Here is a 21,912-nt window from a genome sequence, read left to right on the forward strand (position 1 = left end):
TAATGGTCAAATATTATTGTTATTTAATATTAAGGATTCTTTCTAGTTTCTTGTATTACTTAGTACACCTTAGTACATTTAATTAAAAGTAAACTTGAGAAGAAGACATTGCCCATGTTTCCAGTCATCCACACCAGCACCTTACTGCTTCATATGACTATGCTAAAGTTGCTTGTGGTTTGTCAAGTACAGTATAGGCCAAATGTATTTTGATTCACTTGAACCATCCTCTTCCCTGTTAATGGAACAGATCACTGTTAAGTGCTGCATATTGGTAACAATTAAAGCACCGTAATATTGACATTTTCTTTGCATCGGTCTTCTGAAAGGTTGGGTGGGTTGTTAGGGGTCATAAGTTTGTTTATGCAAAGCCATTGATATTTATATAGTGTGTTGAATGCAGAGAACAGGCTGTGTGATCTACTAGCACTCCCTTCCCCCCCTCCTCCCCATCCTTGTCCCTTAGCATAGTCTATTTTCCTCTTGCTTCCCTGCCTGCCTTTTTCCCAGTTTTCCTCTCGGTCATATTTGTTCAAGGCCACTCTTTAGGCTATCATCCATTCATTCATTCATTCACTATCATCTTGAAAACATACATAAGGCTAGCACTACTACTTCATGCAGCCTACCAATATGAATTCTATTGTATTAAATTGCCTTTTATTATTCTTTAAAATTTGAATAAATTCAGTTCTTTAAAAGTCCACAATTTATTTATAACTCTTTATACCTTGGTACTGGTATATTGGTACTGAACACCTTCCAATTGGTCAGTATCCTTTCTCAAATACTGCCCAAAATTATGGAATATTCCAGACTAGACAGTACTAATGAATTATACAGCAAAGATGACATTCCTGACTTTAAGTTCTGAAGACCTTCCAGTGAAACCTAATATTGTATTAGCCAAGTTTAGCCGTAATAGAGTGCTTGCTTTGCTCAAGATCACTAGCCACTAGAACTCCCACGTCTATGTTTTTTCTTTCATTAGCTCAATAGTGTTCTTGTAATAGGTTTTGATTAACTTTTTCCAATATGTTTTTTCAGTTCATTTATCAACATAAAAACATGTGTGGTTCATGAGACTAGTTATTGGGCAGAGTTTAAGTTGGCTTGCAGTCTCTCTCTATTGATGATATAACTGCTCCCTAGTTTTGTCATCAGCAAGTTTTGATATTGTATAGTACAGTATATCAACTTTGTCGGTTTTGTGAAGTGAGACAAAACTGGTACCAAGATGATTACTTGATTACTCGTTACATCTAGCCATTGTGATGTATTGTTATTTAGCTCTCCACATTTGTTCCCTGACGCTAATACAGGTTTTGAGCAATCTATTCAAGAACTACTTTTGAAAGTAGAAGAGTATTGATGATAAACATTATCAAAGGTTTTCTCAAAATCAAGGTGTAGGATTGCTTTCTTACATTGTCCATATACTTTATTTAAAAAAAAAAAAAAAAAAAAGAATTGCTAAACATTAAAGATTTCTCCTTAAACGATGCTGGGAATCTGGAGTTAGAAGGTGTTTCTGAATGTTGTACTAATGGTCTTAAACAGGAGTTTCCACAAGTTTATCAACTTCTGAAGATAAACTAAATGCTTGCTAGTTACTTGAAGCATAAGTTTATGGTCTTGAGAAATGAACCCCATGTCAAATTAAAAGTTTATGGTAATATATATTATTCCAAATTTTTTGTATAGCATTGTACTTATTGAGAGAGAATATCTGATTTTATTTTTTCAACCTAAGAATATTTTCTTTTACAGGAAGGACTTATACAAGAAAGAATGCATTGACATTAGAGTCTGTAAGAATGTTAAACGAGACCACAGAGAAAAGAGTCAGCCATCTAACCTTAAAAGAAAGTGTGTTTCATCAGATGATGAACCTCAGGTAAATATACACACCATTTTCAGTTTTGTAAATAGTATCAGTAGGACCTCTTATTTGAAAATCTAATAAGATGTTCCTCTAAATACAGTGTAATGCTATTTGATAAAATAAATTTGGCATAATAATTCTATTTGGCTTTAGTATTTACTCCAGCCACCTAGTAAAAGAAACCTATTTAATGCTTTACAGACAGTCATCATTTTCTCAACACAATATGTTAACACTTGTTTCTTAACAGACTCCACAGAAAGTGAAGATGACAAAGGCAAAATTGCTACAAGATATTCCTCCCATTGATAATTCAGGATCCAGTCAACAACAGGAGCCTTCATTTGTGGTGAGTTGAGCATCTGCTTTAACCCTTTAAATTTCAAATTAATTAAATTCTAATACTGATATTAGTTCTTGAAATTTGAATGAAGAGGTATTCCTTAATTTAGTTTTCTTGTAGGATTCCAGGAAAATGTCAATCAAATGTAGGTGAATTAAAAAAATACACATCTCAAATTTAATAGTGTGAATGCACTTGAACGAACTATATGAGGTGAAGCCGATTTGTTACATTAGGGGTTATGTTTATGCCATCAGTCTCCCCTCCTTGTTAAAGAAACTTCTGCGACTGCCAACAACTACTGTAATGCATATACGGGTTCGTTACTTTACCAGTAGGGTAGTGTAGTGAGGTATCTTAATAATAATATCGTCATGAGGTGGGTACGTCTGCCTCACACTGTCATAAGACGGGCACATCTGCCTCGCACTCAAAGCGATAATTTCAGGGCTCAACGTCCCCACGGCCCGGTCCTCGACCAGGCTTCCTGGTTGCTGGACTGGTCAACCAGGCTGTTGGATGGGGCTGCTCGCAGCCTGACGTATGAATCATAGCCTGGTTGATTGGGAATGAGAAAATAATTTTCTACATTGCATAAATCAATGAGAAAATTATTTTTTCGTTGATATATTATTCCATTGTGATTTTTTTGTGGTCTGCCAGAAGCCAAAACTGTCAGTAGTTTCAAAGTGTCGTATGACTGAGTACTGGGAAAGATGAGACACCATGAGCTCAGCTCTCATCCTGGAACTACACTTAGGTAATTATTAGGAAATATTGGCCAGTTGTCTTTGGAAATCTGGCAACTCCTTATGCCAGTTTAGCCTCTTCAGTGAAGTCAGACTTAAATGAAGCTTATTGTGTTCATCACCAACTAATTTGTTGTTAACTGTAATCCTCCATTCGCTATTTTGCAGTCTGCCACACATCAAAGATGAATGCCTTATCTTATTCTATTGCTTTGTTTTACTGCCATGTCTTCCTGTCTAGGCTAGTTTCCATCTACTATCTAACTTGCAGGGGGTGATGTTTCCACATTTTTCTTTCCACATTTTTATCCCAATACAAATAAGTTACAGGTACTGTACTTGTCTTAAAATGGCACATCATGACAAATGGTGCCAAATGCCAAAACATGGCATTGTAGCACCCAGTCTCATCTCAAGAGATGAGACAAGATTTAAATTCTATGTTGCATAAATTAATACTTTCTTCAGACTTTATTAACACGAGCTGCACTTGTTAATGCAATATGTTAGTCCCTCTTTTTATCTCTTCTAATATGTATGCTTTATTTCAGTTCCAAATGAAATCGAAGACTGATAGGACTACGATCCTGACTCTAATAGAAAGACTGGGTGGAGAATACCAAATTCAACCCAGGTATGAAATTACAGCAGTTGAAATCCTTGATGAGTCTGATAATCATGTAAATATTACTTTACCCACTAGTAGTCATGTGCAGTCAGACCCATTTGTAGATTTAATTGAAAAATGTAGTTATGAGATGGAGACACTTGAGGGATATACAATCACCAACTTTGACACGTGAAGTAAAAGTTGGTTCCTGAGCCGTGCTAGGTGGTCGTAAGCTGTTCCATATATCCATATATTCCAGGCATCATGATTAAAGTTAGATTTTGCTTTGATAGATAAAAATTTCCCATCTGAATGCCTTGATGCCTGCCTTTGCTTATCTAGTAATTGATTCAGTAGTTCAACTAGTAATTTTTGAGTACCATACAGCAAGAGACTTTAGCTACATAAATTCTTGACTTGAAGTTTGAAAAAGTAAAATTTAAGAATATTATTACTTTGTAACAACTTGCCCATACCACTTGGATTTTTTTGAATTGTCAGTTGGAGTTGAAAAGTTATAATTTCATTAATTTATATATTGTTATTATTGAAGTGCTATGTTGAAGGTGATATTCCATTTAATATTTTATATTCAGCATTATACAAATTTATACTTTAGCCTTGGTATATTCTGCTGAATGTACATTGTCAATTTTAAGGTAATATTCTCATACAAAGTGGAAGGATGTGTAGAAAATTTTGGATAAAATTAACACATGAGAATACTGTAGCAGGGAAACTGTGTGGAAACATTTTATATTTAGCCACCTTTGATATGTATATTACCAAAGAAAAAGCTAACCGTTCAAATGATTAACTTCATATTGTTTCACATATTGAGTTTTTGCATGAACTTAACATTTTGTGGAGTATAGTTTCTTCCAGAGTAATATCACACTAAACTTATTTTTTGCCTAAACATGGCATTGATATTTTTAAATGTGTTTAGGCAAGTTTGTAGTAAGCCTTGTAAAATAAATAGATTTTAAATCTATATTACTGAAATTAATCATTACCAATTTTTGTTATTCAAGAAATGAAAAGGCACTAAAGTGATATAGGAAAATATAAAGTGTATGCTGTATAATGCTACACATGTACATGATTCATTTAGTGAAGCTTCAGTGCATTAAGTTTGACACTAATATAGTTACAGATATTGCATAATGTTGATCGGGCAGAGAACATTTTTCTTTTCTTGACTTTAGTGAGTACAGTATTTCTTAGTGTTATTACCTCTACAAGTGGAACAACAGCTTTGATTTGTATTGAAAGTAACATGTCTGGCAGTACCATACCTTCCGCTTCATCCATCATGTCCGTGGCTAGAGGGACATGATATAGGGATCCCATCCCTCTTTGCTATTTCCCGGTATTGGGCAGCCAGAGCGCATCCGATCCCTCGATCGTCATTGCCCCTCAATCACCAGCAACATCGTGTCTGGCCGGGAAAGCCAAGGCATCTTAAATATAAGTGTTCCTCTAGTGAAGAGTGTAAATGTCTTGCTGCTGCAATCATTATACATTGATATTTTGTTTGAACAAAAGGATTGATTCTGGCTCCATGTGCATTAGATTCAACACCACAATTACTTTAACATATAATTTAATTAAAACATGGACATGTACATTTTATAATAAAAAGCCAATTTTGCAAATCTCTCTGCACTTCATGTGCTGAGTATTATCCACCCTCGAATCCTTGTTGATTGCTCATTATGGTGGACTGAATTCAGAACAGAGATGCCACTGTTTACAGTACATTTCAAAATTTGTAATAAACCTGTACACTAGTAAAATTGAAATGAAGAAATTTATATAGATTTACATTATTAATGTTTCCTTCTTTAATTACTCATAATTTAAACAACAAATATTTAAACAATTTTGTAAATATTAATAGTTAACTTTTTGCATTAAATATTTGATATGATTACATATTTGAACTTCCACTACATTAATACCTATTAAATTCCTATTCAGAATTTAGTGGTTAGAGGTGAGGCAGGTTTTCCACAATTGGTTCTGCCTTGAACCAATGGAAGTGGTGGATGTAATGTGTATGGGGCCTTTAAGAATACAGTAAATACAAGTCTTAACCAAAAACATTAATGATATTCATGAGAAAAGTACAATGTGATTTCTCTGGTGATTGGTACATGTGTTTGCAGCATTTGAGTTTTCTTGTACTTTTAGTATTAAGCATTCTTGTGTATTTTGCACCCCTATAATCTTTTAGCATTTTAATGCCTTTTTTAGTTTGTAATGTGATTGGCTATGTTATTAAGCATGCTCTATATGAGAGCACTGTAATTTTTATTAATGTTCAGTATATTCTACATTTATAAATGTTAGTACTGCAATGTGTTTAAATATTAATGATTTTACATTACAATGTGAAAATTGGTTAACGTCTGGTGACTGTTTCCTAGCACAACGGGAGTGTTACATAACATTGTATCAGCCTGCTAAACAGGATAACTTTCTTGGGTTAGTGTTACGTAACATTGTAACAGCCTGTAAAACGACACGACATCCTTGGGCATATTATTGTAACTATCTAGAGTTTATTTTAAAAATTCCCTTGTGTTGAATTTCATATGTGACTGCCTTACAGGTACAATGGTCTTAGTGCAGCCATTGTGACTAGTAGTGTTATAGTTGTCATGTTTGCTAAGTTGATTTTTTAATGTTGCCTTTAATGTATCTAATAAATAAAGGTTAATATACTGCATTTTTTTTATTTTTTATTATTGTTGATAATTGTAAAGTAACTACAAAATTTGAAATTATGGCAAGTATTGAATTTGTTTTTCGTTATATAATAAAACTGGTTTAAATTATCGTGTAGTACACATATCCAGTAATGATGCTATATGGATGTCACCATCTTTTCATTTTAAATTAGTTTAGCTGGGTGATATTGCAAATTTTTTTTCAGATATGTTCCCTGCTCTAAGCAAATTTAAACTGGTGACTACCAAATGGTACACTCGGCCCTGTTTATATGATGGAAGGAGAGAAATACCTGGAAGATAGGTTTATATATAGTAAACTGACTTGCCCATTGGCCTTAATGTCTTAGTCTTCAAAATGGGAAAATTTCCTTATCCCTCCTGCATATTGGTAGTACTATGTAGACTTCTGGTTATGTGATAGAAGGAAAACCTGCCTTTACTACCCAGGACACTTAAAGTACTGTATTACAATACAGTACTTATGAGAGTACAAGGAAATGAGGTCTTGCTCTTTATTCCGTGCCTGCTCTGTAGCCAAGATGCATCTTTGAGTGTGTTGCATCGTATGATTGTGCTGGAGAAGGTCCGCGGTGTATCTAGAGCGTTTGTCAACCACTATTGGAGTTATGTTGATGCTGTGATTGATCGATTGATGAAGATTAAGGTCTAAGTACAGGACAATACAAAATTTACTGCTTCTGAGAGAGTTGCGGATTTCATGTTCAAGGCAGAGTATTTGATCACGTGTGGAGCATTGCGGTCGAAATACAGTTTGGAGTGACGGTAAAATATTATACTCAAGGTACCACTGGAGGCGAGTGTGTACTAGTCTTTCCATGACTTTACCGAGGATGATAGTAAGGAGATAGGTCTGTATGACGCAGGTTGGGATGGGTCTTTTCCTAGTTTAAGGAAAGGAAGAATAATACTGGTCTGCCATTGTGAGGGAATATTTCCCTGAGTCCAGCATAGGTTGTAATAGTTTAGAAGAGTGCTATGTGCAGTTGATGGAAGATATTTGATAAATTCATATGGAATTCCATCCTCTCCAGGTGCCTTGCCAAGAGGTAGGCGAGTTAAGGCTAATTGTATTTCGCTTAAGGTGTACATGTTGTCGACGCCGAGCATGGGCAGCGGTATGGCACGGTCGATTTCTTGTCTAAGGGAGAGTTCTTGGGCGTGAAGGAAGGGTGTTGAGAGGGTAACTTTAAGACATTCAGCAAGAACATTTGCACGGATTTCAAGAAATCTTAGCAAACAACACAGAAATCATCGATAGATACAGCGAAAGCAGGCGGCTTGACGTCTGCGAGGCACTACACATCAAGAAGTCAACACCAGCAATCAACAGCCAATTAATGCACAACTATATTCTACCCACTTCAAGACTCTGCTCCAATATAGAAGCATCAAGAAATATGGACCAAGAGGCTTTCTACAATTACTTCCATTCAATACCCATTGTTTCGTGTTCTGTCTTGTGTTTGAATTTAATACCCATTCAATACCCATTGTTGAAAGTTTGTTTTCACCTCATCCACCTCACCCAAATGTAGATATAAACTCGAAGATGTGTAAGCTCTATTCAGTTTCAGTTGTGTGTTTGTAAACTAAAGTCTTTGAAAATGTAATAAGTTTTACGAAACGCGCTCAAGTTTCGCGTCAGACTAGAAATAAAAATGAATTTTGGAGAATTGATCTTTGAATTACCATCAACAGTGAAAAGAAACGTAAGAAAGATCGAGAAAATTCGTGTTAGAATTATTAATCTTACTTTTTCGGTCATATTTAATAATATATGTCTACAGGAAAGACTGCTACCAAAATATGCTAATATATATATATATATATATATATATATATATATATATATATATATATATATATATATATATATATATATATATATATATATATATATATGTCTGTTATAATATGCGCTGTTCTCGCTTGAGTTACCAGACATGTTATGTCAATATATATGTTGTAAATATGTCAATTTACAACCTTCTAGTGTTGTAAACACATCCTTACCAGCATTGTTTTCAGAGTGCTGGTTATTGTAGACTGTTCTTCAACAAGATCAAGATAACACTGGCTAGCTGTTATTAATTAATTTATCCCATATAACGCGTCCCCGTGTAATTATAACGTTCAGCAGCTCAGAGTTGGCAACATGGCGACGCGAGGCTTGGAGAGTGGCGGAGGGTCTGGGGCCGTCTCCCAACACTGTCTCCACACCTGTACAACCTCACTCTTTATTACTGTAGTGCACTGTACAAGTCTATGGTTGTTCAAACGCGGATTTCACTATCGTTATCCCATGGTTGTGAGTGCTGTTGTGTGTGTCTTATGGTTGGGTTGGTGGTATTGTGTTGGGAGCGTGGTCCTGGACAGAATGGAGAATGGACAATCGACTTGAGAATGATCCAGGACTGACCGAAACGTCGTCGTCCCTTCACGTTGTAGTGTGTGGTTTGGTCAACATACTTCAGCCACGTTATTGTGACTCCTGGTCTGCACTACTGCTATTACAACCCCAACTACAATAACAACCACTACAATAGCTAACATAACTACTTTTTACAACCACCACTACTAAAACCGCTACAATAACAAACACCACTACTATTACAACCACTACATCAACAACAACCACCACAACAACAACAACCACCACACTAACATCCAACATAACATCAACCACAACAATAACAACCTTCCCCTCCCCCCCCCAACTGTCAAACTCTCCGACAACTTTAACAAAGTAAAGTTCTTACGCTGGCAGAAAAGAGATTAAGTTTACTGTTTAATATTTGAAGAGGAAACTATGAGCCAGAGTGAGTGCTCTTTTGTTTTATATTTATATTTACCCACTTTGTGCCTCCATGATGAGGCCCTCACCTAGATGTTCCTACCTAGATGTTCTCACCTAGATGTTCCCACCTAGATGTTCTCACCTAGATGTTCCTACCTAGATGTTCCTACCTAGATGTTCTCACCTAGATGTTCCTACCTAGATGTTCTCACCTAGATGTTCCTACCTAGATGTTCCTACCTAGATGTTCCTACCTAGATGTTCCTACCTAGATGTTCTCACCTAGATGTTCCTACCTAGATGTTCCTACCTAGATGTTCTCACCTAGATGTTCCTACCTAGATGTTCCCACCTAGATGTTCCTACCTAGATGTTCTCACCTAGATGTTCCTACCTAGATGTTCCTACCTAGATGTTCCTACCTAGATGTTCCTACCTAGATGTTCCTACCTAGATGTTCTCACCTAGATGTTCCTACCTAGATGTTCCTACCTAGATGTTCTCACCTAGATGTTCCTACCTAGATGTTCCCACCTAGATGTTCCTACCTAGATGTTCCTACCTAGATGTTCTCACCTAGATGTTCCTACCTAGATGTTCCTACCTAGATGTTCCTACCTAGATGTTCCTACCTAGATGTTCTCACCTAGATGTTCCTACCTAGATGTTCCTACCTAGATGTTCCTACCTAGATGTTCCTACCTAGATGTTCCTACCTAGATGTTCTCACCTCGATGTTCTCACCTCGATGTTCTCACCTAGATGTTCCTACCTAGATGTTCCTACCTAGATGTTCCTACCTAGATGTTCCTACCTAGATGTTCTCACCTAGATGTTCCTACCTAGATGTTCCTACCTAGATGTTCCTACCTAGATGTTCCTACCTAGATGTTCTCACCTAGATGTTCCTACCTAGATGTTCCTACCTAGATGTTCCTACCTAGATGTTCCTACCTAGATGTTCTCACCTAGATGTTCCTACCTAGATGTTCCTACCTAGATGTTCCTACCTAGATGTTCTCACCTAGATGTTCCTACCTAGATGTTCCTACCTAGATGTTCCTACCTAGATGTTCCTACCTAGATGTTCCTACCTAGATGTTCTCACCTAGACGTTCTCACCTAGATGTTCCTACCTAGATGTTCTCACCTAGACGTTCTCACCTAGACGTTCTCACCTAGATGTTCCTACCTAGATGTTCTCACCTAGATGTTCCCACCTAGATGTTCTCACCTAGACGTTCTCACCTAGATGTTCCTACCTAGATGTTCTCACCTAGACGTTCTCACCTAGATGTTCCTACCTAGATGTTCTCACCTAGACGTTCTCACCTAGATGTTCCTACCTAGATGTTCTCACCTAGACGTTCTCACCTAGATGTTCCTACCTAGATGTTCTCACCTAGACGTTCTCACCTAGATGTTCCTACCTAGATGTTCTCACCTAGACGTTCTCACCTAGATGTTCCTACCTAGATGTTCTCACCTAGACGTTCTCACCTAGATGTTCCTACCTAGATGTTCCTACCTAGATGTTCTCACCTAGATGTTCTCACCTAGATGTTCCTACCTAGATGTTCTCACCTAGACGTTCTCACCTAGATGTTCCTACCTAGATGTTCCTACCTAGATGTTCTCACCTAGATGTTCTCACCTAGATGTTCTCACCTAGATGTTCTCACCTAGATGTTCCCACCTAGATGTTCCCACCTAGATGTTCTCACCTAGATGTTCTCACCTAGATGTTCCCACCTAGATGTTCTCACCTAGACGTTCTCACCTAGATGTTCCTACCTAGATGTTCCTACCTAGATGTTCTCACCTAGATGTTCTCACCTAGATGTTCCCACCTAGATGTTCTCACCTCGATGTTCCCACCTAGATGTTCTCACCTAGACGTTCTCACCTAGATGTTCCTACCTAGATGTTCCTACCTAGATGTTCCCACCTCGATGTTCCTACCTAGATGTTCCTACCTAGATGTTCCTACCTAGATGTTCCTACCTAGATGTTCCCACCTAGATGTTCTCACCTCGATGTTCCCACCTAGATGTTCTCACCTAGACGTTCTCACCTAGATGTTCCTACCTAGATGTTCCTACCTAGATGTTCCCACCTCGATGTTCCTACCTAGATGTTCCTACCTAGATGTTCCTACCTAGATGTTCCCACCTCGATGTTCCTACCTAGATGTTCCCACCTCGATGTTCCTACCTAGATGTTCCTACCTAGATGTTCCTACCTAGATGTTCCCACCTAGATGTTCCTACCTAGATGTTCCTACCTAGATGTTCCTACCTAGATGTTCCCACCTCGATGTTCCTACCTAGATGTTCCCACCTCGATGTTCCTACCTAGATGTTCCCACCTCGATGTTCCTACCTAGATGTTCTCACCTAGATGTTCTCACCTAGATGTTCTCACCTAGACGTTCTCTCATAGGTGTTCACAGTGAGCTGTGAGAGGTAGAAGGGAAGTGTTGTTGGTGGCCAAGTTAACTGTGTTCCCACACATCGTTCCAGGTGGAGACAAGTTGTTAAGAAATTCAGTAGAGTAAGGCAAGGTTCTTGTCAAGAATGTCAAGAACGTCTCCACCGGATACCTCGAATAAATCATTGAAAGGAAGATCTGATGCAGCAGCCAACACGACACAAGCTGTCCCATGGACCTATTACACTTATACATTAACTTTATTTCACCGGCTCACAAAACGGAGGAAAAAATCCTGAAGGACATCATTGACAAAAGTAACTGACACCAACCCAAAGATGCACATCACAATAGGATGCTCTTGCTCTTGCTCCAGACTAGAGCAAGATGTCACGTCTCCTGACGACTATCTCCTTATTCTCGCGAAGGCCCTTAGCGGCCGCTCTCAGCTCGGGGGACAGTATGGTGCTTTTGTAGTTACCTCGAATCTTTCCTCCCTCCGCATTAAGTTCCGCTTGCAAGGTGTCTTTAGTGGTAACCTTCTTTCGAGTCTCGAGGTCGAATATGTCGTCCAATAGGATCTCCAACTCCACTTTCCAGGCCATCTCACTTGGTCTGGACTTGGTGATGGGAAGCGGCCCTTTCTAGATGTAACAGTCGCGGAAAGGAATGTGGTTTAACACTGCAGTCTATACTAAGGAAACGAACATAGGAATGTGCCTTAATGCCAACTGTGACTGCCCAGATAGGTAAGAGGAGTGTTGTCAACGCTTACGTCGACCGAGCTCTCACTCACAGCTCTGGTTGGAAGCAGGTCGACAAGGAACTCTGTAGGGTAAAGCCTAGTCAACAATGGCTTCTCTAACGGTTATGTTGAAGACGTCATTAAAAGAAAGGTGACACGCCATGCAACCTCTGAAGAATCAACCAACGCAACACTTGTACCTCCTATTACACTGTTTTACAAGAACTTCTTTTCGACGGCTCATAAAACGGAGGAAAGTGTCCTGAAAGATATTATTGATAGGAACGTCATCCCCACAGACACAAATCAGAAGATACAATTATCAATTTACTACAAAAACAAGAAAACGGCCAACCAACTCATGAAGAACTCTCCAGACACCAAACAGAACGCCTTGAAAGAGACCAACGTCGTCTATGCCTTCACATGCCCACTTGCGGACTGTCAGCTCCAAAGATCTCAGTATATAGGCAAGACAACAACGTCTCTTTCTAGGCTATTAACAATACACAAGCAACAGGGCTCCATCAAGGAACATATAATCTCACACAACCAGACCATCACCAGAGACATCTTAACAAGCAACACTGAAATAATCGACAGGTGCAACAACAACTGGAGACTCGACATCAGCGAGGCACTACACATCAAAAAGTCAAAGCCAGCAATCAACAGCCAATTAGCACATAATTACATTCTACCCACTTCAAAACCCTGAACCAACAGAGAAACAGTAGAAGCAAGAACATAGAACACACAATGGCCTATTAATACCCATTATGTCATTGATCCACTTGTTCATCTCAATCATGTCCTGTATCAACTCACCCGAAATGAATATAAGCCTTGGCAGAGTATAGAAAATTTGTCTTTGAAAGGTAAGGAGTGCCTTGCAAAACGCTTCCCTAGGCGTCAGACCCAATATAGTGTGAAATGAAGTTTGGAGAGTTAATTTTTCAACTTCCCTCGACAGTGAACTAAAACATAAGAAATAGTGAGAAGATTCGTGTTAGAATCATTTATCTTACCCTTTCGGTCATATTCAACAACATCGACCTGACGACCTGACTTCACACGACCAGACTTCACACGACCAGACTTCACACGACCAGACTTCACACGACCTGACCTCTTGCAATTAACACTCTAAAAGTGTGACGTCTTTATTGCTAAGAGGCGACTGTCTGGCGCCCTCAAATATCTTATATGACTGACTCATGTTGTGAAATATTAAACAAGACACCTTTATGGTACATGTTGCCATGGTTACATGGGCACTCTCAGGCAATATGTGTGTGTGTGTGTGTCCGTGCATGCATTCATACGTGCGTGTGTGTACATGCATGCGTGTGTCCGTGCATGCAATCATGCGTGTTTGTTTGTGCATGCGCGTGTGTACGTGTATGCGTGCGTATGTACGTGCATGCATGCGTGCGTATGTACGTGCGTGCATGCGTGCGTGCGCGTGTAAGAGTGTGTAGTGATAATGACAAGAGCAGTAGTAAAAGTAACAATAAAATATAAAAGTGTATAATAAAAACGGCAGATTAAGAGAAGTGTTGAGAAGTAATTGTCCACAAGTTACCAAGGCTTAGCGAGACAGTCACACACAGGAGACATAACATATTATTACGTTCACCAGACCACACATTAGAAGTTGAAGGGACGACGACGTTTCGGTCCGTCCTGGACCATTCTCAAGTCGACTTGAGAATGGTCCAGGACGGACCGAAACGTCGTCGTCCCTTCAACTTCTAGTGTGTGGTCTGGTCAACATACTTCAGCCACGTTATTGTGACTCATCGCCTGCATATTTTTACCTTAATGAAGCACATTAATGTGCTGTATATAGTTTAAAGGCTGACTAATTATACCGTGAAGATGAGCACACTCGCCCAGGCTCATGTCATAACAGTATATAAGTTGGAATACTGTGAGAGAGTTGCACTACTGAGGTTAATAACAGTGAACTGTGAAGGGTGGACGGTCTGGCACTGTACCAGGGTGATGTATGGCACCGTAGACCAGTCGGGGGGGCACCCACCTCTCACTGCTGTCTTACTCTCCGTACTCACCTAGTTGTGCTTACCTAGATCTACTTCAGCTCCTCGGGTCCGCCTTCCATCCTTCACACAAGTGTTGTAGAGGACCCCGAGCCTAGCAGGCGTGGCATGCCTGCCTCACAGGCCTGGGTATAGTGTCTCTCTCCACCACTTCACTCTCAGTATTATTGGTTCACTCTGAAAAAGTCGTTCTAATGTCTCTGGCTCATTCACATGTACTGTTCTCACCCGTGGTAAACAGTGTGATCATTTCTGCCTTGTCTATACCGCTAAGAACTTTGTATATGGTGATCATATCTGCTATTATTATTCGTCCAAGAGAATTTATGTTTAATTTATTTTTCCCTTGTTGTTCATATCACTCAGCTCTGGTTGTAGTCTCAGTAACATCTCGGAATTCTCGCCAGCTTCGTTTTGTGATTAACGCGACGACTACTGGTCGCTGGCGCTACATGTTCCATTGATCTAAATGTTTAAAAACATTCTGAGGGCAGATGTTATCGTGTGGAGCGTTGCATACTCTGCTGATGATACTGGTGTGTTAACAGGTGTGTTGATGCCATGTGGGCCGCGGGAGACATGTTTGGCGTGACGTCAACCCCAAGCTCATTGTCTCTCTTCCATTGTATTAGGTTTTCTCTTTTACTTTTTTATGTTTTGTTGCCGCCGGAGGCGATTAGTTTATTGTGCACCCCATACTCATCCTGTGAGCGGTAGCGCAAAAGCATTACAGAGGGCACAAAAGGTCTTTATCAGACCTCATCTTAGATTATTACATAAACAATTTCATCTATCCTTCACACCTTATAGTTATAATGTCAGCTAGTTACAGAGAAAGTGCTATTTCAAGACCTATTTATTTACTACAGTAAGTACATTAATGGAAGGTCTTATCGCTAATACATAATTGTTTGATCAATGGGGATAATAAAGTCATAGGGAAGCTGCTGTTTATTATTAGTCTTCACAATACTGAGTTTCTTAATCCCATATGTCATTTATCTACTGGGAGCGAAATGTGGATACTGTGCAAGGATTTCAGGTAATTTATCGATGGTAATAAGATAGGTTGCCATATCACACAGAGTGAGCATAGATTTATCTCTAAAAGGCTCAATTTTACTACAATCCAAGATATAGTGTTTGAGTGTGTGTCCCTGTCTTTGTCCACACACTTTACACTTTACTTCATCTAGATCCCTATACAAGCCGAACTGCCAGAGATACTTGTAGCCAAGTCTTATACGAGCTGTGACAACATGTTAGTCTACTGACTTTGTTACTTGCCCCATACACATGTTTTACTTCACACATTTCATTGTGATGAACAATGGACCTGCTAGTTCCAGTTTGCACTGTTCTACTTTCTTCAAATCCATCCAGGAGTTCTCGTCTAATGACACTTTTAAGGGACCTATTTGATAACTCAAGATTCCCTTCAATACTGTCTTTATTTACTGCAGCCTTAGCAAGGGCGTCATCTTTGTCATGGCCAATGTGAGAAGGAATCCACAACATTTTTAAATTTACCCTCTTGCTAAGTATGCTTTTATATCTATGTTTGGCTTCTGAGACAAGCACGTTATTACTCGATTGCAAACTGTTTATTGCTCGTAGTGAGGAAAGGGAGTCGGAGATAATTAAGCTGTCTACTTCAGTGTTGTCAATAATTTCGAGTGCTACCAGTATTGCTACCAACTCGGCTTGCATTGTGGACGCCCAGTTACTAATTCTTATATTCCTTTGAGTTGTGCTGCCATCGGGCTGATGAGCAATAACAGTACTTCCTGCCCTCCCTGTAGCTGTATTGAGTGATCCGTCAGTGTATGTGGTCTGTGCTATGTTGTTTTCAGCTTGTATATTGTGAATGAGTTCTATGGTAATTAATTTAGCAGCAAGCTGAGCATGAGGGTTGTTTGTGTTGGAAAGTTCCAACACTGATACATCCCTATTGTATCATAATGCATCACTATTGTATACTAAGCATAGTATCTATTAACCTTAATAACTGTAGTTCTAATATAAATTAATATTTTTCCATCTGCGCATCATTTACTAAAATTCTCACCACATCGAGAGGTAGTATTGCGTCAGATAATATCCAGTAAGACATAATTATTGTCAACATGCTAGAGAATTGAATAATATTCTCAACTTTTATCAGTATTCTTTATAAGAATTAATATCTGATAATATAACAACTAGTGATTCAATAACCACGAGTTATCAACTAAAATATCACTATTTAACAGTTTATCTGTTATATTAAACCATCATGGAGGAAACAGAACCTCTCTCCATTTCTCGTTCAATAAGAACACTTCATAATTATTGTTATCCAGCGAGAATATAAACAATATTTAATTCCCTACAATTGCGACCCTATTCTCATTAACGTATTAAGTAGAGTAATTACAAGGAAAAGAATTTTCCGTTTCTACTAAAATGTTGTGAATGCATCAGAGAGTGTTGAGGGAGACGGAGGCGTAGCGACGCCATCACTAGCGACGCAACTGGCGAGAGAGTCGGACGCGAGACAACGTGGCGTCCATTAGACCAGGGAGAGGCGAAGTTTTCAACATTTCTACGACAGGCCCTTGCTATTACTCGGCCTTGGAGTGTGCTACTACTCCAGTAGCAATCTAAAGATAGCATCGGTGGACAACAAGCAGGTAAAGTATTCTAGTACTTTTATACGAGCTCGCTATAATTTTTACTCTGCACTTGTCCATCGTCACGCCATAATACCTCCCCAAACGCCAGTGTGTGTCGGAGCTGCCGTGGTCGCCACATTCCCCCACACTACGCTAGTGGATCACTGTTCCAGCAAGTCCCAGATGACGCCATCTGGACCCCGCATCTCCGTTCACTGTCACAGCTAAGCAGCTGAACTTATTCTAATTTAGTTCCTATTTACTAATGAACGGTTGAAACCTAATAATAATTTGAGAATATATTTCATTTACGTGATTTAGAATATCAAGTATAATTTGATAGCCTCATGCACTTTAGATGAGAATAATTTTCTTGTTTAATCATTACCCAATATATTCTTGCTACTAACCAAATTATCAAATGTCTATTTTATTTATATATCTTAGTAAGAGTTACTAAATTTATTCGAGGAAGAACCAGCCTCGATGAAGTGTACTGGAAGTACTCAACTTCTGGTATTAATCCCCCATTTCGTTAGTTTGGGAATGTTTACTTTTGAATAGTAATTTAATCTACAGTCTATTAATATTCAAGAAATAACTCTTAATAGTTACATTATCCACAGGCACTGGTATTTCAGTCCTTTTCTATTGTTCCTTTATCTGTTTCCCTTTTCAGTAAAAATAGGGTGGCCCTTCGATTAATTTAAATCAGTTAATTAAATATCAATATATCGAGAGTAAGATTTCCTTCACGACAGTTTCTGATTAGTTTCTTGGTGGGGTATGCAGGGGTCAGGATGTCAAAAGGTACTATCTGCCAGGGTGGAAGGAAGTGCTGTACTCTTTCATCTGTATATACATCGTGCAGTCTCATCATTTTAATATGAGTGGCTGTTCTTTGAATCCATTAGGCTCGCTAGTTCCACTTCGTATGTGTTCTGACAGTTCAACTGACACAATGTTGTTTTTGTTATCACGCAGCAGCTTTAGTGCCATCATATGAATAATTTCAAATATTCTATCTCGAATGCTAGTTATATTTAATTCTTTCCGCATATTGAGAACTTTGGAAGTTATAGAACAGCAAAGTATAATTCTGAGTGCTTCATTTTGCATTTTTTCCAGTCTATCAATACTTTTGCCATTTTGCAGGACTAAAGCTGGTGCATGATAGTCTATCAGAGACCTTATATATGCTAAGTACATCATTTTTGCTATTCTAATATTAACATCGTATTTAGGGCTGTACCCCACTACAGTTCTGAGAGCCTTGAGTCTGTCTCTACATTGTTGATGTAACTTATTGACTGCAGTTGAGGTACAAGGGACAGAGACACCAAGGTATTTGAAAGAAGAGACATAGTCTTTTGATTGTGTTATCTATCTTAAGTTTTCGTGGTCCACTTTTGCGGTTACCAATTTATCTATTAAATACCTTAGTTTTAGCAGCGTTGATTACAAGACCAAGGCTCTCACAAGCTGTATGTATACAATTTCAGATTGTTTGCATTTTGCGGTGGGTTTTAGTATGTACAAGAATGCCATCTGCATAGCGGATAGTGATGTTTGCTGGACTAGTTGGGATTGATTTTAGTAAGGCATTAATTAGAACATTTAACAAGGTAGGTGTTATGGAAAGGTATGTAGTTGAACTGAGAGGGCCAATGGTACAAGATAGAAGCACACTTGAGGCACACTTGAGACACACCTGAGGCACCCCTGAGGCACCCCTGAGGCACACCTGAGGCACACCTGAGGCACCCCTGAGACACACCTGAGGCACACCCGAGGCACACCTGAGGCACAACAAGTTTACCTTGTTCTGAAGTTTCCAAGAACTGTTAAATAAATGTAAACAAAGACGCCATGATTGTTGAGAGATAAACATGTCTCGTAAATGTTTGTGTAAATCCTTGATGACTCTTGGCCAGGATATTGTGTTACCTGCCGTGTGTGCTGTGGGAGCTCCAGCACCTGAGCTGGCAACACCAGAGGTATACAACTCTTACCCCCTCTATTGTAGAGCACGGCGGCGCTCTACAACACTCTATTGCTCAAAGTGCTCACAGTATTCCTCAGCAACTCTCCCATGCACCACCACGAGGATGTCTCCAGCGACATTATTGATCGACACTTCATTTCCACTCTGCCTTTAGAAGACAGGAAATTGACATCATTATCTCAGGTAATTACACGAATTGCTTCGTCAGTGGAGCCCCAACACTGCCTGTTGTTGTTGTTCCCTGCCCACACCTGTCCTGCCTTGCCCACACCTGTCCATCCCTGCACACACCTGTCCATCCCTGCCCACACCTATGCTACCAGGCCCACACTTGCCTTCCTTGCCCACACCTGTCTTTCTCAGCCAACACCTGTCCATCCCTGTCCACACCTGTTCACACCTGTTCAACTCTGCCAACACCTGTCTTTTCCTGCCAACTCCTGCTGTTGGAAATTTCCAACATCCAAATGCTAAACCCTAGTACAATATTACAAATGTATTGTGCTAAGAAATTTAATTTACTAATACTACTAACGAGTAGTGTAGCAATATTAATTATTTATTTATTTATTTATTTATTTATTCATTTATATACAAGAAGGTACATTGGGTTTGTGAGAATACATAGCATAGTACAGTAATTACATTCTTGTAAAGCCACTAGTACGCGCAGCGTTTCGGGCAGGTCCTTAGTCTAACAGATAATTTTAAGTAGGTAAATTCTCAGAATTAATCAAATGATAAATACATTGCAAGAAAAAAATGAGATGAGAGATATTAGTAAGTATATTAAAGCACATTGGTATATTAAAGCTCTGATTGATTACATTGACAGCTTGATTGGTAATTTAAACAAGATTAATAGACACCATACAGCAGATTGACAGCACATACAAGAAGACAGCAATGATCACAATGATAAAGATGTTCAGATTGGGTACATAAAGATTGGGTAGCAGTAGATACAGTACAATTTTAAAGCAAAAGGTAAAAAACTATGAACATGAAATTAGGTACTTTTTAGTATTGTTTTTGAATGACGCAAAAGTTGGACAGCTTTTCAATTCAGTAGGGAGTGAGTTCCATAGACTGGGTCCCTTTATTTGCATAGAGTGTTTACACAGATTAAGTTTGACTCTGGGGATATCAAAGAGATATTTATTTCTGGTGTGGTGATAATGGGTCCTATTACATCTGTCCAGGGAGAGTTTGAGAGCAGGATTTGCATTTAAGAACAGGGTTTTGTAAATGTAGTTGACACAAGAGAATTTGTGGAGTGAGATTATGTTTAGCATGTTTAGGGAGTTAAAAAAGGGGGCTGAGTGCTGTCTGAAAGCAGAATTTGTTACTATTCTGATAGCAGATTTTTGCTGGGTGATGATGGACTTGAGGTGGTTTGCAGTGGTTGAACCCCCATGCACAGATGCCATAATTAAGATAGGGATAGATTAGTGCATAATATAGAGAGATGAGAGCAGAGTTAGGTACATAATATCTGATTTTGGAGAGTATACCAACTGTTTTAGAGACTTTCTTAGTTATGTGTTGTATATGGGTACTGAAATTGAGTCTCTTGTCTAGGAATAGGCTGAGAAACTTTCCATCATTTTTATTGCTAATGTTTACATTGTCTATCTGAAGCTGAATTGCATTTGTAGATTTGCTTCCAAATAAGATGTAGTAGGTCTTTTCTATGTTAAGTGTTAGTTTGTTGGTTGGCATCCATAAGTGGACTTTTTTTAGTTCATTATTAACAACATTATTTAGTGTATGTGGGTTGGGGTTAGAGTAGATTGAAATTGAAATTGAAATTGAAATAAGTTTATTGAGGTAAAATACACACAAAGGGATGAGGTAGCTCAAGCTATTCTCACCCCATTCAGTACAACGTGTTAATATATACATAGACACACATCACAAATAAACACATTACCAAACATTCTGAGAGGTAAAAATATACATTTCCTCCCTCACAAGTAGTATGGTATCAGACGTACACACAAATACTTTTGTGACCTAGGTATACTGTATAGACAATTTGCAAGACACCTGCAGATAATTCAACAAAATATTACAATCTTGGTGCAAAATTCTTATATCTCTCAAGAATATCATCAACCTTTCCGTTGTGACACATCCAGGCTATTTGTTCAGGAACAGTCCTTATCTCAGTGTTTCTATATACATTAATCAACGGACAATCAAGAATATAATGGGCAAGGGTGTGAGACCGTAACATACCACATAGTTTACACTTCGTGTCATTACCATGAACATCTATCCCATATTCCCAGTAATATTTGTACCCAAGCCTGAGCCGCATGTACACAGAGTCACTCCAAGCATTTCTCCTTTTACCATAAGTGAAATGGGTGTTTTGATTCACATACATGTAGTGTTGCATGGTTTGACTACTCTCATACATTATCTCTCTCCTCTCCACTCCCGCCTGTGCCTGAATATTTCTGATTTTGCTTCTTATTTGTCTCATTGTGAATTCACATTCAATGTCAACTTGTGGTTTTGATGTGGCACGTTTGGCCAAGTCATCCGCCACCTCGTTGAGCACTATTCCAACATGAGATGGAATCCACATGAATTTCACACTATAACCTTTCAGCTGTATCTCAGTTATTCTTCTCTTACAGTCCTCCACTATAGACATGAAGACTGGGTTTCGACTGTTTAAGGACTCCAGTGCTCCTCGGCTATCGACAAATACAAAAACATTTTTGTCGTCATGACGTACTTCCTCCAAACACGCCAGAATGGCCTGCAGTTCAGCTTGTGTGGATGATATATAATTACTAAGCCGGAGTTCAATTATCCTGTCCACAGTCCCAAACTCCGTATAATCCCTTATTAGGACACC

At 38.8% G+C, this 21,912-nt stretch overlaps 1 protein-coding gene across 6 annotated transcripts in view; it reads left to right on the forward strand.

Annotated features, from left to right (window-relative positions):
* Positions 1-16,869, forward strand: part of LOC123774039 (uncharacterized) — a 29,563-nt gene extending 12,694 nt beyond the window's left edge. For 3 of the 6 annotated variants that reach the window (XM_069318793.1, XM_045768149.2, XM_045768150.2), the window contains 3 exons: positions 1,771-1,897; positions 2,136-2,234; positions 3,529-6,319. In XM_069318793.1, coding sequence (XP_069174894.1) covers positions 1,771-1,897; positions 2,136-2,234; positions 3,529-3,780 — 478 coding nt within the window. In that variant the 3' untranslated portion in view covers positions 3,781-6,319. Of the gene's footprint in view, positions 1-1,770; positions 1,898-2,135; positions 2,235-3,528; positions 6,320-6,528; positions 8,020-16,844 lie in introns of those variants that run through there. The other 3 variants (XM_069318794.1, XM_069318795.1, XM_069318797.1) reach the window with 3 other exon arrangements.
* Positions 16,870-21,912: the final 5,043 nt, after the last annotated feature.

This window comes from Procambarus clarkii, chromosome 91 (assembly GCF_040958095.1).
Source record: "Procambarus clarkii isolate CNS0578487 chromosome 91, FALCON_Pclarkii_2.0, whole genome shotgun sequence".
In the NCBI taxonomy this organism is placed as follows: domain Eukaryota; kingdom Metazoa; phylum Arthropoda; class Malacostraca; order Decapoda; family Cambaridae; genus Procambarus; species Procambarus clarkii.